This window comes from Panthera leo, chromosome B1, assembly GCF_018350215.1.
Source record: "Panthera leo isolate Ple1 chromosome B1, P.leo_Ple1_pat1.1, whole genome shotgun sequence".
Classification (NCBI taxonomy): domain Eukaryota; kingdom Metazoa; phylum Chordata; class Mammalia; order Carnivora; family Felidae; genus Panthera; species Panthera leo.
This window is the reverse complement of record NC_056682.1, coordinates 145866464-145886613: the sequence shown is the minus strand read 5'-3', so window position 1 is coordinate 145886613 and position 20150 is coordinate 145866464. Positions and strand designations below refer to the sequence as shown.

Genomic DNA, 20150 nt, shown 5'->3' with positions numbered 1-20150 from the left:
ACCCATATATAAAAGAATATTCCCATTTTCTCAACTGGTTAAAGGCAACTGCTAAAACAAGCCTCTGAGTAATCAAAAAAATGTAACATATTAATAATTCTTTTACATTTGCTTCCTTAAAGCTTATATCCATTTTTCATATATTATCCATAATTGGTTTTATATATGAGATGGTATGATTTTTATTGAGTGAGATCACCAGAAAAACTTAAAATAGCAAAGTCACAAAATATTCACTGAGCTGTAACTATAAAGTACTATAGAAAAGAAATTATAGGGGATACAAAAATAAAATCCCTGGGACTCACTTACATTCAAATTATGGGAACTAGATCCATGATATTTTTTGAACATTCATAAAACAAATAAATTAAAACCTTGCTATTTAAAATGGTCAGAACAGGGGCGCCTGGGTGGCTCAGTCGGTTGAGCATCCGACTTCGGCTCAAGTCATTATCTTGCGGTCTGTGAGTTAGAGCCCCGCATCAGGCTCTGTGCTGACAGCTCAGAGCCTGGAGCCTGCTTCTGATTCTGTGTCTCCCTTGCTCTCTGCCCCTCCCCCACCCATGTTCTGTCTCTCTCTGTCTCAGAAATAAATAAACATTAAAAAAAAAATTTTTTTTTAAATAAAATCAAATGGTCAGAACAATGCACATGAACTAGAAATGGCATGACTAATTAGAAAGCATTTATTTCTTTGTCACCAAAACATTAAAAGACAGCAAAATCTATTAAATAAGCAAAAGCTCTTTTATAACATATTGGCTAAGAAGTCAGTCTTGCATCACTGGTGTCTGAGCTTTGCCACTTGTCAGCTATTTGATCTTGATTAAGTTATTTGCTTCCCTTGAGCTTTTCATGAGTCAAACGAGAGTAAAAACAAAATCCATTGCTTTAGGGCTTTATGTGAGTAAAAACGAGGTATCACACATAGTATTTCACATATATTTCCATGCCATACACAAAAATAAAAGCTCAGTGAACATTAGCTACTTTTAAGAAAACGTTTTTATATCAATCACAGAGAAAATGTTCTTACTTGTCCGACTGCCCTGCATTCGCTGTGCTTTCAGCTCTCATCCGGGTAAGTGCAGCAGCAGCTTCATCCAACGCACAACTAACAGACGACGTCAACCTCCGAAGCACTTCAGGATCTGCAAAGGCTTTACCATCAGCCGTAGATAATTTGCCTATTCCTATTATATTATTTTCACACCAATATGGACACACCCAAAAGGAGAAACAAAGCAAAAGTCAAGTTACTTAACTCTATATATGTTAGCAAACAACCTTCAAATGTTACACTTGACATATATATTGTCTGCCTGGAATCTTTTGGGAAATCACTGTTCTCCAATTCTCTAATAATCTTATTCCTTCCATGTGGTCTGTAAGTGCTTGACCCTGTGACTCTCTGGTGCCAGAAATGGGTCTTTGGCCTATGCTGGAACAACTAGGAGTCCTCACTCAGACTTTTGCGTTGGTTTGGTAGGACCTATATGTTCAAAGGTTACTAAATTGCTAAGATGTGAGTGATGAGCTATTTGGCGACTTTCATGACTACGGAAAAAAAAAGACCACACAAAATACGTCAATTAGAGGAGAGGAGGGCAGAGAAATATAAAGAAAACAGAGTTCTGATAACGTTATTTTAGTCCCAGGAATCAGAACAATCCCCATACTTTCGGTAGATCCCCACTTTTGCTTAAGACTGTTTAGGTGGCTTACTACCACTTGTGACCAAAAATGGCCTAACAAGACATAATAGGCCATACATACAAAAGATAACCTATATATAAGCACCTATTTATTTCAAATTACATCTATAACTTATTACATGTACTCAAAATCATATCTAAAAATCATTCAGAACAGCAAAAGAAAACAAATTCAAAAGCAGAACTGGTTAGTAACCACCTGCATGAATATAATTTACTGCTTTTCCAGATATCACTACAAAGCAAATTTATCTTTAACCTTTATTATTCTAACTCAGTGGTGCTTAATCCAGGCTGCCCATCTCAGCAGAGCTTTTCAAAAATACAGATGCTAAGCTCTCCTCCATCTAAAGATGTATTAAGTAAGAGGTGGGGCCTAGGCATACATATATTTTTAAAGTGCCAAGATTCTAATGCACAGCCAGGATTAAAAACATCTGCTCCAACTTGAAGATAAACACCTAGATATTTTGGATCACTACTCCTCAACATGTGGTACATGGACAAAAAGCATTGCTGTCATTTGGGAGCATGTTAGAACTGCAGAATTTTAGGCCCGAAGATTTACTCATCCAAAACCTGCATTTTTAAAAAAAGATCCCCAACCAATTCAGAGGCACAGTAAAGTTCAAGAAGCACTATCACAGGTTTTAAAGCAAACTAATTAACTAAGACATCAATCCAAAAAAAACCACTCAAATGGTAATAGTAAACATATCCTTTCACATTGGAAGGGCTTAATAACATCATATAAGTTTGTGTTTAAAGTTCACAAAAATTGGGGTGCCTGGGTGGCTTAGTCAGTTGAGCATCTGACTTCGGCTTAGGTCATGATCTCACGGTTCATGAGTTCGAGCCCCATGTCGGGCTCTGTGATGACAGCTCAGAGCCTGGAGACGGCTTCACATTCTGTGTCTCCCTCTCTCATTGCCCCTCCCATGCTCACACTGTCTCTCTCAAAAATGAAAATAAATAAACATTTAATAAATTAAAAAATAATAATAAAGTTTTACAAAAGTTTATACTTATCTCCTTTTATTTCTGAAAAATCCAAGATATCAAATACTACATCTTATAGAACCAAAAATAATTCTGGCAGGAAACCGTTATGATTTTAGATATTACAAATGGTCAGACCAATCAAATTTGGTATGTGTTACAATCAAGATGTGCAAGGAATAAAGACAGTCTCAGTCTGATAAAACTGATACCTACTATATAATTTGTGTCACTAAAAATAAAATCCAACCATAGTCTGAATCTGCTATAGTAGTATTTATTAAGATATTTATGATTAGTTAAGTATCCTAACACTATAGAAACCAAAGCCACAGATGCATTTTCACATGAGACAATAGCTCCAATTTTTTAGCCAATTCAGATCAGTTATATAACAATTATTTGTCAATAACAGCAAGAGAACTAGGGAAGAGGATATATCTGGATTAGCAGAAAGTAACCACTGCCTTAAAAAGAAAGAACAATGAAAACAAAATATTCCATATTAAATTTTTATCTTCTCATATCTTCATAAGTAAAGATAACCATTTTAGTAAATATAACTAGGTAGGAAGTAACCTAAGATATAAATGGTAACCCTTCAAATAACACACTGATTGAAAATGAATTCCTTGTAGCTACTCTGGATTATGATGATCCTTTTTTTACTGGTCTTATCCAGTTATTAAATATTAATCAATGAAGATCAAAAATCAGAAAAGATGTGGTCAAATGATTCTTTCCCAATTCTAACATTTAATCAACTGAACAACAGAACCATGTCACTTGTGACCAAAAATGTCCTAACAAGGCAGTATAGGCTACATAAAATACAGAAGAAAAAAAGTACATTGAAAAATTACCTACATTTCTGATTTTAAGATAATTATTTTCTCTTTTTTCCCTAAGACTTACTCAACCTAATTCCCACTTATGAAGACAAAAAAAAAAAAAAAAAAAGAGGAGAAATAATGGACTTAGCAGAACAGAATAAACAGAAACATAGATATCAAAAGAGAAACAAGGTGATCAGCCCATCAGGACTCAGGAAGTACAGGTCCCAGATACAGGGGTGAGGCTTGGGTCATTATACAGAGAGACTAGCTGAACACTGTGAGAAGCAGTCAAACACTCAAAGACTCCATTCCCAAACAGCACAGCCAGATGATTGTTCTCTATAGAAACCAACCAGAAAGGCCCAGGATTAGTAGTCATCAGATACAGATGAGAAAGAGACGTTATACTAAATGGAAATGAAGATTAAATAAGTGTATGCATGTCAAACAGTGAGATCCTCAGCCTCTTCCCACTCTAAGCTCCCAAAATTCAGGTAGCCAGGTTTATCATTCACCAGACAAAAACTGGTAAATGTCTCTGTCAAGAAATTGAAAAACCCCAGAGAAAACACTTAAAGATACTGACATTTGGGGAGTTCTCAAAGAAATGAAAGGGTCTCTACCAAGTCACTGTGTACTGGAAATTCTACAATGTTCCCAAGATTACCCAGCTCTGGTGAACTCACTCTATGTAATTCTTGGGACTGTGGATTTGATAGCTTTTATCCCCATGATTAGGTTACATAATGTGGCACAGTTGACCTAAAGACAGGAATATTATCTGAGTGAGACTGACCTTATCACATGAGCCCATGAAAAACAAAGCTTTTCTAGGCTAGTTGGAGAAAGGGAAATCAGAGATTCTTACCATTAGAAGGATTCTACTGTGCTGGCATGAAGATGGACTGGGCCACATGTTAAAGAATGAGGGCAACCTCAAGAAGGTAAGAGCAGCCCCAGCTGACAGTCCACAGGAAATCAGGATCTCAGTCCTACAACTCCTATCAACAACAATAAGCCTGAAAGCAGATTTTCTCCTACAGCCTATAGATGAGAACTCTACTCATCAGCAGATACCTTGATTTCAGCCCCTGAGACTCTGGGCAAGAAAATCTAGCCACACTATGTGCCCATATGTCTTTATTTACAGAAACTAAGGAATAGTAAATGTCATGCCACTATGTTTAGAATAAACTGTTGTGCTGTAATAGTAAACCAATTATATAATATATATCATTTACAATATATAATAAATACTGCATAGTGAAACCCACCAGTTGACAAAACATGCACATATACCTTCCAGTGTAGCTTTTTATGGCTATGCTATTGACTAAAAAAAAAAAACAAAAACAAAAAACCGACTTTTTTTGTAGAAAATCCGAAATGTAAAGGGCAGCCAAAATATTCAAAATGTGAACAAAATTTTAAATGCCGAAAATTCTAATGATATGGAGAAGGAAGACATAGGAAAAGTTGCAGAGATAGCAGACTACTATAAATAAGTGTGGCATTAACTTTCAGAACTGCAACACCAGAAATTAGGAGACAATGGAGTAATAATTTCAATAGTCTGAAAGTTATTTTTACACTAGAATTCTATACGTAGTCAAACCATCAAGTATGAAGACAGCATCAAAGGCACTTTCAGACAGAATCAAAAACTCTTATTTTTCAGGCATACTTTCTCAGGATACTTAAACCATGATCAATCTCTACACCATGAAAAATGAAACCACAAGAGTGGTTCTGTGATACACAGGAAATACATACACTATGAATGACTGTTCATGCCAAAGCCAAAATGAATCTGAATCTGGTCAAATATCTGGGTCTGAATTCTGATTTACAGGAAATACAACATGCACAAGTGCCATAAAATGAGTCACATAAAATCTATTTATTCAACAAATAAGTAGGGGGGAAAAGAGGAAGAAGGAACCTGTTAACAATTAAGAACTCAAATTAACTTGAAACTTTAACATGAAAAACATGTATAATTTTACATACAAAAATATGTAAATATGAAATAGGTGAAGGAGACTAAGAGTACACTTATGATGATCACTGACTATGTATAGAATTGCTGAATCACTGTATTGTATACCTGAAACTAACATAACACTACATGTTACCTATACTGGAATTTAAAAACTTATACAAAAAATGAAAAATTTGTTTGGATCCTAATTTAAATAAACCAACTAAAAAAGACCATTATGAAACAAGTGGGGAAATCGAACACTGACAGGGTATTTGGCAATAATGATGGAATTAGTATTATTTTTTTCTTTATATGCAATGGTATTCGGTTATTTTTTTTAAAGGTCTTAATTTGCAGTATATACTGAAGTATTTATATATGAAATTATATAATGCTTAGTTTGCTTTAAATTAACATGGAGGGGAGGGGTAGGGGATCTCAGCAGGGTGGTAACAAATTAAGATGAAACAAGACTGTCCACGCACTGATGGCTGTTTAAGCTGGATGATGGGTATTCCCTCTGGGTTTATATGTAAAATATTTCATTTAAAGAAAGAAATAAAGGAGAAAGGGAGACAAGAAGAAGAGGAAGAAGGAAGGGGGGGGAGGCTAGCTACTGTAGAAAAAACAGGGAAAAAATGGTAATAAATACAGAAATGAGAAAATGAGGCAACTATTAATATCTATGGAAAGGAACTCTTCCTCCATTAGTAGTAACTCCTTTCATCAGCTGAAATCTACTTTCATGTAGCATTTTTCAATCTGGTTCTGCCTCTTGGGAGCACAAAAACAAAAACAAATATCCCTCTTATATTCAACCTGAGGTTTCCCATCTTCAGGACAAACATTCTCTTTTCCTCTTACGACACATTTTCAAATAATTTCACAATTCTCATTTTTCTCACATAAACTCCCAGAGCAACACCAAATTTCTGGCAAATGCTAACATTCTGTATCAACTATTCTGTACAAATAGTTTTCTATCTTCCAGAACAGAACCTTGCATGTGCCCCTACTATGTTTTCATTTGTATTTGGTCAAGATCCCTTTAATAATCCATTCTATAATTTTACTCAGGATAGAAATCAAATTTAACCATGAGTGCTTCAAATATTTAGATGCTGTGTTACAAGATATTTATTGAAAGGATTACCAAATACTAGTAGGTTGGTTTTATGCTATATAATAAAGTAGCAATTTGCATGTACTGCAAGTACACTGTATAGCAAATCAGGATGCTAAAAAAATGATCAATTAATGTTCACAACATATTTATATACACTTTAGAAAAATTAAAGTGGACAGAAATCTGGTTATTTATGGTTATTTAAAATGATCATAGAGGGGCGCCTGAGTGGCTCATTCAGTTAAACATCTGACTTTGACTCAGGTCATGATATCATGGTTTGTGGGTTCAAGCCCCATGTCAGGCTCTGTGCTGACAGCTCAGAGCCTGGAGCCTGCTTCAGATTCTGTGTCTCCCTCTCTCTCTGCCTCTCCTCCGCTCGTGCTATCTCTCAAAAACGAATAAATGTAAAAAAAAAAATTTTTTAACGATCACAGAGATTTAGAATTTCTTTTCCTTTATATTTTATATATATGGTGCCAATCTTTGACTATGTATATAATCTCTAATTAAAACACTGCTCTTATGGGGTGGCTGGGTGGTGGCTCAGTCGGTTGAGCGTCCAGCTTCAGCTCAGGTCATGATCTCACGGTTTGTGGGTTCGAGCCCCGCGTCGGGCTCTGGGTTGACAGCTCAGAGCCTGAAGCCTGCCTCAGATTATGTCTCCTTCTCTCTCTCTGCCCCTCACCTGCTCATGCTTTGTCTCTGTCTCTCAAAAATAAATAAATGTTAAAAAAAAAAAAAAATTAAAAAAACAAAACAAAACAAAACAGTTTCATGTTCTAATTGACTGAGCCAGCCCGGTGCCCCTAATCATAGTAGTTTTTATTAGATTTATATGTAACTTTGGAAAATTAGATAGATTAATTACATATGTAAAGTCTGCAGACCTACCTGCAGCTTCTAGTAAAGCTTCCAGTCTGGCTTGTGTTTCTGGATCTACTGTCCTGAGGTCTGCACCATCAGCAGTACCTGACAAGAGCAACTTGGAAGCCGTTTCCAGCATTGGATTTTCCAAATCATCCTGATCCAAAATGAAAGACTCCACCTAGAAAACAAACATTAAAAAAAAAAAAAAGAAGGAAGGGAGAAATGAAAGGAGAAAGGGAAGTGGTAAGAGAAGTAAATAGAAGAAAAAGGAAGAAGAGAGAAAAAATATATTTTAATGTTAAATATCATGATAAATACAATCCTAAATAAATTCAAGCGATAGATAAGCCCACTGTTTAAAGGAGAAATTACATTTGCAGAAGAACTTAAGAATGTGCTACTCATATGCAGGTCTCTCTTTTTTTTTTTTTTTTTTAACTAAAATTAGGTAATCTTTTCTATTTAATTTAATGGGGCAAGAGTGAGATACGGGGAGCTATGAGGACTTAGACTGTGAAACCTCTGACTTTAGTAGAGGACCTAAATCAGCTGTTCTTGAAAGTTTTGCTCTAAGGACCCCTTACACACTTATAAAGTACCGCACTCTCAAAAACTTCAGAGAAGGATTAAATATATTAATATTCACCTACAATATCAAAAAAAAAAATCACATTTGTTAATATCACCACTGGTTTTATCAGAAAAGTTTTTAAGTACTATAAAGCCCAGGCAAATACAATTTAAAATTCCAAGTTGTGCTTAAAAGGTTAATCTTATCATTGGCAACAAATACTGCCAAAAGTTTTCCTTAAAGTGACAAGCTCATTTCCATCATTTCTGATGAGAACATTTGCCAAATACCCAAGTTTGGTAAGTGTACTGTGTCCATCAGTTATATTTTCTAGTAAAAATGGCATTTCGTGAAAATAAGAATGGCTAATTCTCCTCACATCTCAAAAAACAACAACAACAACAACAACAACAACAACAACAACAACAAAAACACAGAAGTGCTTTATGTGTACCTCCCATTTTGTCACAAACAATTATATTAAAAGGGCATGTATTTAAAAGTGCAAATTTCATAAAATTAATATTTATTGCTTTCCCCAGATTATTTCTAAGGTGAAATTGGCTTTTTTTGTTAACTGTGAGTACACAGAAGAATAAACGACACTAGTACAATTTTATGCCATTGCCTTGACTACAGTCCAGCAGTTTTACCTACCACCGCTTTTGCATCATCAGTGCAAATGTCAATACAGTAAAAGAAGCAAATAACATCTCAGTATTGTTATGAAATAGTTTTGACCTCTTTGATATCCTGAAATGGTCTCTGGGACCCTGAGGGACTATGGACCCACTGAGAACCAGTAATACAGTAACATATACCAAATTCAATTTTTTAAAATGTAAAGAATTAGAATATAGCAAACACCTAAGACATGGGGAAGTCTTGTGATCTCCCTTACCATTCTGCTACTTACAAGTAAGTACTGAGCTATATTCTCCTGTTTGCTGATAAAAAGTTGATAATTACTATATAAAATATCAGTAATTTACATATTTATTTCACAAATCTAAAGTACTTCTAACACTAATAACTAAAATAGAAAAGAAATTAATAATCTAGAACACAATTATGCTCATGCCTACTATCTAAATGTAAGAAATATGAAAAAACCGTAAGCAATAAATTTTTAGCCATTATAACATCAGAAACTGAGTCATTTCATCTTTAAAAATCACCTATCTAATAACCAGGAATAACTGCTATATTTAACCAACACATATTTAATACTGAATGTTAATCTGGGAGGAAATAATATGTTTCTCTCCAAATTTCCATTAGATTAACATAGTTTAGCATGATTTCAGATTTCTAATGCTTCAAATACAAATAGACACTGAATACTCTGAAAATAATCTCTGTAAATATTTGAAAAATTTCACAAAATTTTGCAGTATATTAACTTTAGTCAATCAATAACAACTGTTAAAATGATAGGGAGTTAGGAAAAAAACAAGATTATATTCTTTTTAGTTGTAAATTATCCTTTAAGGTAGTGGTATAAGCATAAATGTTATATTTAAGAAGTAGACTTTTGGACACAATTTAGCCATATCAAGTTGTGATTCAAAATTATAGCATAATAAAAACTATGTCTTCTTATCTTCAATGAAGGCCAGATGAGTCTTTTTAAATTTTTAATTTGTGTATTTTTGAGAGAGAGAGAGAGAGAGAGAGAGAGAGAGAGAGAGAGAGAGAGAGTGAGTGGGGGAGGGGCAGAGAGCGAGTGAGACACAGAATCTGAAGCAGGCTCCAGGCTCTGAACTGTCAACACACAGCTCAATACGCGGCTCAAACTCATGGACCGTGAGATCATGACCTGAACCGAAAGTGGGATGCCCAAGCAACTGAGCCACCCAGACACCACCCCCCCGATAAGTCTTTTTAAAGAAAAAGTTGTTTCCCAGTGAAATTTTCTGTTAAAATATCTACAACTTTCCAATCCAATGGGAGAAGACAAAAGAAAAACAAGGAAATGAACATGGAAAAATGAACATAGGTAAAATAAACAAATGAAAAATTAAATAATATTTCAGACTAGAATTTTAGAAAATAAAGTATCTCAAAGAGCAGTGCATGATTAAGTGCCAAATCGAAAGTATAGATCAGAGGTATTAAAACTGTTCAAAGAGATACTGCTTGCAGAAAGATAAATATAAAAAGATTTTGACCAAAATAACAAATTTATCTAAGACAACAGAAAAAGGAATGTGGCACTGGTAGACAAGCATAAAACTTCTATTTTCTAGAACAGAGTATTTTACTGTAGGGAAGGTCAGAAAGTTAGCTCACAGAAGGTATTAACTTTCAATCAAAAGTGATTTTCTGACATAAAGTCCCCTATGCCACGCTGTTGCCCTAATTGAGCTCGGTGAAAATTTATTAAGAAAAATACATTTCAATCTCTTCATGACGGTATTAAGTACAGAAATATGTTTTCAGGGCATTTGGATGGCTCAGTTAGTTCAGCGACCAACTCTTGATTTTGGCTCAGGTCATGATCCCAGGGTCTTGGGACTGAGCTTGGGTTCTCTCTCCCTCCCTCTACCCCTTTCCCATGCTTGCTCTCTATATTAAGTTAAAAAAAAATTTTTTTTAAGAGAAATATGTTTTCTTATTGATCGCAAACTTCTCCACAAAAGTTGATTTTTAAGTCCACTATTCTTATTTTGTGAAAATCTTGGTAAGTTAAAATATAGATTTTTTTTGGGGGGGGTGTAGATCATATGAGCAGGGGAAAGGGACAGAAGAAGAGAAGAGGTGAAACAGAGAAAGAGAGACAAGAGAATCTCAAGCAGGCTCCATGTTCAACGCAGAGCCCGACACCAGGCCTCAATCCCACACACACACAAAAAATTGTTTATCTTTTGGGAGCAAGGGAGAAAAAGCAAGCCAGGAAGTGGCAGACAGAGAGAAGGGTAGAGAAATCCCAAGCAGGATCCACACCCTCAGCACAGAGCCCAATGCCAGGCTCAAACTCACAAATGGTGAGATCATAACCTGAGCCAAAACCAAGAGTCAGATGCTCAACCAACTGAGCCACCCAGGTGCCCCTATCTGTAAGATTTTTTTTTAAGGCACTGAGGAGAAAGAAAAGAATAGGAATGGAAATAGATATCCCCCCAGTTTGAGATTAATGAAGAAGAAATTAATTCAAAGGACACTGTTAGGATCTAAAGACCTAGGTACCAACACTGGTTCAGATGCTACCTGTGCAACCTAAGCAAGTCTCTCAGCCATCTCTAGATCTTTATTCATAATGCAGTTTTTTCATAAATGTATTACATGTGACTTACTATAATATTTATTGCCTTTCTAAACTCCATGGAAACAGGAACTTTGTTTGGCTCACTGATACATATCCACCAACTGGAACTATGCCCATCTTATTGTCAGGACTCAAATAATTCTTGAGTAAATAAAAGATGGTTTGGGGATTCTTCACCTTCAGATTCCAAAAGGCTGTAGTGTATTTGGAAAGGGGAGACGTAGTTAGAAAAAATAAATTTAAAGGTATATCTTACAGATATTGAAAAATCATACATAGGGCAACATTAAGTAACAGGTAGGGCAAAATGCTCATCATTGGCCAACAGTCTTTGTGCAGGAGATACTACTGTTTAGTTAGCAGTAGAGGAGATGCAGAAATGTGCAAAATCAACTCTACTATCTAGGAACTTATTCCTTTAATGAGAGAGCCAAAGTATGCACACAAATGAACACTATTACAGGGTAAAAAGTACAGAAGGGAATGGGAGGAGGAAAAACGCTGTAGGAAGTAGAAGAGAACTTCCTCCCTTAATACCAATTCCTCTTTCCTCAACTGGAAAGATTCTTCCACTACATTACAGAACAACTGGAGAGAGACTGACATAGGGGATGCAGTCATAAAAATACAAAAATAAATAATCATTTATTCAAAGGTCAACTGAGTTATTAGCATATCCGGCTCTACCATGTCCTGAGCAATTCGGATTAAAAACTAAAATGTGTTTTCCCACTGACCTTACTCATTTTTATTACATTATTTCCATAGCAAAAAAGTTCATTTTGAACCACAGCCAAGTTCTAGAACATTAAAAATGGCCTGAATAAGAAATTCACATAGGGACACCTGGGTGGCCCAGTTGGTTAAGTATCTGACTCTTGATCCCAGCTCAGGTCATAACCTAATGGTTTGTGGGTTCAAGACCCATGTTGGCCTCTATACTGGCAGCATGGAACCTGCTTGGGATTCTGTATTTCCCTCTCTGCTCCTTCCCTGCTTACACACACACTCTCTCTCTCAAATAAATAAACTTAAAAAAATTAAAAGATAAAAGAAATTCACATAAATATTTTAAAACATTTTTGTCATAGAATTTTTATTTACTTATTTTTTAATAGGAAATTTATTATCAAATTGGTTTCCATACAACACCCAGTGCTCATCCCAATGGGTACCCTCCTCAATACCCATCCCCTACCCTCCCTCCCTCCCACCCTTGAAACATTTTTTTAAATGAAATGTAAGATAATTTCCATGAAGAGGGGAGAGATATAAAGGAAAGATAGGTCCTTATTAAATTTATTCTTTAAAGGAAATAACTTGTCAAAGTTATTAATATTCAAAGCATGACAATTTAAGTTATATTTAAACTATTTTGGATATATTGTTTTCACTAGCTGGATATTTTATGAAATGGTGTGTGTACATCAAGTTCTTGTCTAATATAAAGATCCATCAAAATGCAAGGGCCTTAGAAATTACCAGGTTCAATTCATTGTTACAGATGAGAAAACAGAAGCACAGGACCCTCATTTAAATAGCAGGTTTCTAAATATCTAGCACAAAGAGACCAGTTATCCAATTAACTAGTTCAATATTCTTTCCACTAGAAAATTCCATGCTGGAGTAAAAGGGTTTTTTCACTCTGCTCTAAAAAAGCTGACTTTAAGTTCTATATTTAGGGACAAAGCTGTCACTACTTGAACATACTATGTAATTACTGATATTAAGACAACTAACATTATATGCCCCTGATTTATGCAACATAAAATACACAGTATCTCCTATGAAGTATTCTTGCCCCTCTGAAAACAATAATCTAATAGAGCCCTCAGAAATCATTTCTAGTTTATAAAAATGAAGGCAAAGTTAATGGAGCAAGTTAAATCATTGTTTCTCATTCTTGGCAGTATTGACATTTTGGGCTGGATTATCTCTGTTGTTGGGGGCTGCCCTATATATTTCAGAATGTTTAGCAGTATCCCTGGCCTCTACCTTACTGGAGGCCAGCAGCAATTCTACCACAGGTTGTGACACCAAAAAATCTCCAGACATTGCCAAATGTCCCCTTGGAGGAAAAACAAAAACAGACAAAAAGACCCTGGGAGGTGAGAAGCTGAGAACCACAAAGTTAAGTAGTAAATAAATAAATACAGACAGACAGACAAAAGTGAAATGTGGAAAATGTTTATTGAAAAAGGCAGAGAAAGTAAAAATGAAGAACTGCTCTAAATTAAAGAGACTCCAAAGACATAACCAGCAAAATAATACAAACCTTATGAAATTTTTGTAAGTTAAGAAATCTGAGTATGAACTGGATATTACATAGTATAAAGAAATTATGGTTAAGTAAGAAAACACTCATCTTTTAGAGATGCATACTACAGTAGCCATATATAGGAATAGTTCTAGAAATGTGCCATAAAATATTCAGGAAAACAAAGTTGTGTGGCAAATTCTTGATAACACTGAATCTGAGAAAAAGGTTTATAGTGACTTTATCATACTTGTCTCTATGCTTTTGTGCAAGTTAAACCCTTTTGGTTTTGAAAGATTAAAGATGATGCTTTAATCAAAAGAAGTTGCTTTTGTTTAAAAAAAAAATCGTTATTTAACAGTACTACTATTTATTTAGATTAACAAGGTAATCAAAATTCTTTTTTACTTTCTCATATGCAAATACTTAACAATGAAAACCAAGGTCTTTTAATAAAGGTCAGGACTTGAGGGTGTCTGGGTGGCTCAGTCGGTTGAGCATCTGACTCTTGATTTCGGCTCAGGTCATGATCCCAGGGTCGTGGGATCAAGCCCCATGTCAGGCTCAGAATGGAGCCTGCTTAGGATTCTCTCTCTTTGCCCCTCTCCCCCACTCATGCTCACTTTCACTCTCTAAAAATAAAAATAAACAACAAAAAAACAAAAAACAAAAAGGTCAGCACTGAAGGAATTTGCTTATACCATTAATGGTACTCCCAGTCCTTTTATACTAAAACACAATGCCATATAAACATTTGGAAAAGAAGAGCCATCTGGCCAAACTGTAAATATTAGCATTACATTTCAAACTAACTCCTTATCAAAGCAGATAAATTATCACTGCTATATTAAAGACAGAAGTTCATCTAGTAATAAACTGGTATTTACTCCCCAGAATAAAGATATAGTATATTCTGATTAACTAGACATCAAATATACCAGTTCCATCTGATTTAACAAATATTCACCACCAATTACATACAATGTGCAAAAAGCAGTAAGGCAGCCAAAGGAGAAAGGAAATACAAAAATCATTTTATTATAATCAATGCCTTCCACAAATATACAACAGAGAAAGGCAATTCTATGTGCAAAGAAGTAACTATACCAAACAAGATTGAAAAACAGTACTAAATAGACACTAATATATCATTATATAGAGAAAGGAAAAAACAATTCTGAATGAGAATGGTAAAAAAAAAAAAAAAATGTTTAAGGAAGAGGAGGCCTTTCAATATTGTGCTGAGAAGTTCAGAATTCATATGGTAGGTTACTGAAGGATTTAAGTATTAAGATAATCAATTTTTAAAAAGATGGTTTTGGACAGATGTGACAACAAAGACAAATCAATTAGGAACTTACTTCAATACATCAAATGAAAGACTATGTGAGGTGAGAATGGGAAAAAGAGTCACCCTCTGAGGATAAAATACTTTAAAAAATGAGAATGCTAGCAGCTCCAGAATTTGGACTTCTTGACCTTTAATACTCCCTACCCTTCTATCCCACCCCTATCCATCAATTACCACTTTTGCTGTTCTGGAAACTACCTTGCCCATTTATCATTCAATTTAAGGCTGGTAATCAGAATTTTAAGATGATAATCTACATTTCAAGAAAGGTCATCTAGATCTTGATTATATTACAAATGTTTTTAGAGTAACAAAGAATTCTTACACTTGCTCCAGGAAAACAAGGTATCTTCAAACCAAAACTCACCATACTTAAAATCTGAAGCTCTCTTAATCCAGTCAATGCAGAAAAATCCCTCCAAAACAATGTTTATGATAAACTTTTTACAAATTGTATGATTTTTACTTTTAGCAAATGTCAGTGTTTGATTTTTATGACCAGTTTTGTCATTTCTGACATAGACTGGGTTTAAAGACATAGATCATAACTGATACCATTTCACCTACCAAAAATAAAGGTTCATTAGAACAACTTGACTTGAGACCATCATCATGTACTGAATTACAGAATAACTCAAGCAATATTCAGAATAGGTTACATAAACTTAATTCAAAGGAATAACAGTTTCTGAATCTTGGTATTATTTACCATTACGAAAATATCTGTTGCTTATAAGAAGATACTAAAAAAGCTGCATATAATAAGGTATATATTAAAGTTAAGAAACTAATTTCAATCTGTATAATTTTACAACAATGACTGAATAAACAGATTTATGTCTCCAAAACAAGACCAGTAAAATATATTTTTTCTTCCTATTTCTTTGTATATAGACAAACACAGACTAATTATAGATAAAATAAGAAATACTCATTATTACCTTCATCATAATTTCTTCTCTTTTACACCTGGCCCTAAAGTCTAATAAAAATTTCTTTGACCCGTATTTTTTGTAGTCTTAAATAGGGTAAACCTCAGCTAAAATACTACAATTCTTAAAACAGTAAAGTATTCCAAAATTAGTATATTTGGATATAGTTTTTCTGTAGCATTAAGATAAAACCTTCAATACAATCACTGAACACTGATCTATGCATATGCTGAAATAAAATAACATAAAATAAAAACCCACTTAAAGTCCTCCTGTAAAAAATATCAATTAATAATATGACTCATTATGGTATCAGTACCCTGAGATTCATGTAAATAAACTAAAGTGAACCTGACTAAAAATAAATTTAGCTTTCAAAAAACCTATTAAGAAAACACTGACTTATTCCTACACTGTTTCATTCATACTCATCTATCCATCTAATAAATTTTAGTTAAGATCTAGGAATACGCTAAGAATTGGTGATATAATGGTCAGTTAGCATAGCACTGGTGTCACAGAGCTAATATAAAACATGACTTTTTTTCTTAAGCTTCAAAGTACTTATCTGCCTACAACAACTCGGTATGAAATCACAATTCAATATGAAATTTTTATGAATATTAATTATAAACTTTATAAACTGAACAAATATGAATGTTTAAAATAAGTAAAATTATATGGAATTCTCAAATCTAGATTTTATAAGTAGTTTTTCTACAATAGAATTAAAGTTACAGATTTTTTAAAACTTTACCCAAATTCAAAATATCAAGAGTACAATGCATTTTAATTATAAGTTATTATAACCTGTCTCTGGTATTTATCATTATCCATCAGTCATCATAAAAACAGCCTTAGAATAAAATGATTCTTATGAAATGGCTTTAAAATGCATATGCAGATATACATACTCATTCTCAGATGCAAACATACACAGTCACAACCTGGTAAAATCTGAACATTCCAAGGATGTAAAGTGTAGAAACTTTATAAGGAGAGTGGTTAATAAGAGAATTAAAAATCAGATTGATATCAGACTCCCCAAATACAACTGAAGATGCTAGAAGAAAATTGTGCAATTTAAAGCTCTAAAGCACAGGGGAACCCGGGTGGCTCAATCAGTTAAGCGACAGACTTCAGCATAGGTCATGATCTCATGGTCTGTGGATTGGGGCCCCGCATCAAACTCTCTGCTGACAACTCAGAGCCTGGAACCTGCTTTGGATTCTGTGTCTGCCTCTCTCTCTCTGTCCCTCCCCTGTTCACACTCACGCGTGTGCTCTCTCTCTCAAAAATGAATAAATGTTAAAAAAGATTTTTTTTTTTAAGTTTTGAAGCAAAACTACTTTGAAAGTAAAATTCTAAACTGTAGAATAATTTTTTTAGATATGCAAATTGAAAGCTTTAAAAGGACAAATATTTCTAACTTTACAGAATGTATGCCTTCGACAACAAAAATGAATCCAAGAAAAGGACAGCCCTGGGAATCATTAACACTAAGCAGCTGGAAAAGAAACTAGTATAATACAACCTATCTTTATCATCTCAGGTTGGTTGTTAATAAGTGATTCCTTAAAGTCAGGAAAGTGAAAACACATTATAACATAAACATATTACTAAAATATCAGTTTAAAAAATAGGAAAGCCAAGACTGAATGATATAATGCCAAAAACCTATGTTCAGCAAAGAAAGCAACTAATTAAAAGTACGGTTTAATTGAACTCAATGCCTGCTGAAAAAGAGAAATGAAACACATAGTTTTCAAAGTGGGAAGGAAACAAAATACAGAAAACTTAATAAATATGTCTAAAGATAAGGGGCAGCAGGTGGGGGTGGGATGGGGAGTGACAATAAAATACATCTTTATAATAACCATCAATAGGAAGAAAAAGACCAAAGACCAAAACACCAAGTTAATAGAAAAGCAAGTGGGAAAGTTTCTCTTATTTGAAAAAATGACAAACAGAATAGGATTTAAAACAAAACAAAATAAAAAAAACCTCAACTATATGCTATCATGAGAGCTATAATTTTTAGTCATAAGGCTAAAAACAGAAGCATGAAAAAGTAAGCCCAGTCAAAGGTGCTATTAATATCAAAGAACTCAAGGGCAAAAGCATTAAATGGAAAAAGGATATTTTATAATGATAATAGATTTAATACACCAGAGTGTGTAATAGCCAAACTTCTATGTGCCTAACAATATAACATTGAAATATATAAAGTAAAAATACTAGAAATAAAAGCAACTAGAAAATTCACACAACTTAGTGGGATACTTTCCACATAATCTATGTCAGAAAATGAGGAGAGCAAGATTATGCAAGGATATGGAGGATTCAGAAATAGAATTAATGAATTATACTTATGTATCATAGTGAATACAGAACCTGATATATCATGAACAGAGAATACAGTCTTTGAAAGCAAACAAAAGCCTGACCATACCTTAAAGAAAGGAAAAATCTCAAAAGATTAAAAAAATAATAATACAGGTTACATTCTTGGTCCATAAAGCTAACAGAAACTAAAATTTAACAATAAAGGACACCTAAAAATTAAAAAAAAACATCTCAGAATACAGACAAAATAAAAATTAAAATTGTAAGCATATTATTTCCTATGGGATTTGGCCATAACTGTCCTTACAGAAAAAATGTAGAGTCTTAAAAATCTTCAAAAATAAAATCCAAGTCAAAATGTATGAGTATAATTTATAATGATAATGGAAATGAAGAAATTAAGAAGAGATACAGAAGTAATTAATAAAGCCAGTAACTGCTTCTTAGGTATACCGGTCTAGCATAAAAGAGACAAGCCTTTGGCAATTCGATTATAGAAAATAATAGGAAAAAAAAAACATGAGTCATTAGAATCGGAAAACTAAGAAAAACTATAAATCAAGAAACATGAAAATCTAAACAAAATGGATGGTTTTCTAGGAAAAGGAATAATCAAAACTAACTCAAGAAAAGGTAGAAACATAATAGAATATATCAACAGAAGATATCTTAAAGGTAGTCATAGATCTACCCTTTAGATGGAACAGAGCATTATGGTATTATTTACAAAGCCCAGGAAAGAGATGGGAAAACTCCCTAGCTCATAAGCATAAAAACTCTAGTAGCAAACCTGAGCAGGAATAGCAAAATAACTAAACAAAACAAAAACTTAATGAAACACATCATTAGTAAATTAAATTCAGCAGTTGTGTCATACAACACATACAAGAAAGGGTTGATAAAGAAAATACTAAGAAATACAACTCACTTTAAGTACAGAAATAGTGATCTTCCCCTGCCTAGAATGCTTTTTCTTCATGTCTTAATTCATACGTTACCTTCTCAGATTGTACTACCAAAGAAAGTACCAGCCTCATCTCTCTACCACACCACTATCCGTATTTTCTGCACAGTACCATCACAGCCTAAAATTATCTTATTCTTGGATATCTGTTAATTAGTTCTCTTCTCCAATTAAAGAAAGACAAGAACCATTCAGATTTAGCACTATCAACAGTGTGTGCCAAAGTTCCTGGTATAATGCAATATCCAAATAAATACTTGCTCAGTAACAGTTAAAAATTGAAAACATCATAACCAGTAGGTAGATGTATCAATGTAATGCACTACATTAAAATTTAGAAGTGAAAAGAATATATATCATCTCAACAAGAACACATAATAACACACGATATTCATTACCATGAAAATACTTGTTAAGTCAAGAAGGAAACTTTTGTTCCTGATAACGTGCTCTACCAGAAATGTCAGCCACATATAAATGTAAAAGTTTAAAAATTGGAAAGGATTCCATCAGGAAAGATGCCCAAATCAGAGCTAGTAGTAAACAGATCTGGAAACCTAACCAACGCAATATGACCAGAAAAAAACAAAATAAACAAAAAATCCCCTAAACACATACAATACTGAAAAAAAGGAAACAACAAAATGCCATCATTTGCAGAAAATATAATCATCCTTCTGGAAATTTCAAGAGAATCCATTGAAAACTAAGTACTTGGTAAGATGAACACACAAAAATCAACAGATTTCCTACATATTAGCAATAACCAATTGAAAAACAACATGTAAACTGGAAGAAAAGATGTAATTCACAATAACAACAAAACTACCTAGGAATAAACCTAACAAGAAAAGTCTAAGACCTACATCAAAAAACCATAAAACTTTACTAAAGGACATAAAAGAACACCTAAAGAAATGGAGAGGCA

General features: G+C 33.9%; 1 protein-coding gene across 6 annotated transcripts in view; it reads right to left on the bottom strand.

Moving 5' to 3' along the window:
* ANKRD17 (ankyrin repeat domain 17) overlaps positions 1-20150 on the bottom strand; it is a 163047-nt gene that overhangs the window by 74508 nt on the left and 68389 nt on the right. For 5 of the 6 annotated variants that reach the window (XM_042936201.1, XM_042936202.1, XM_042936206.1 and 2 more), the window contains exons 2-3: positions 7558-7711; positions 1040-1196 (exon numbers count right to left, since the gene is read on the bottom strand). In XM_042936201.1, coding sequence (XP_042792135.1) covers positions 1040-1196; positions 7558-7711 — 311 coding nt within the window. Of the gene's footprint in view, positions 1-1039; positions 1197-7557; positions 7712-11400; positions 12255-20150 lie in introns of those variants that run through there. The other variant, XM_042936203.1, reaches the window with a different exon arrangement.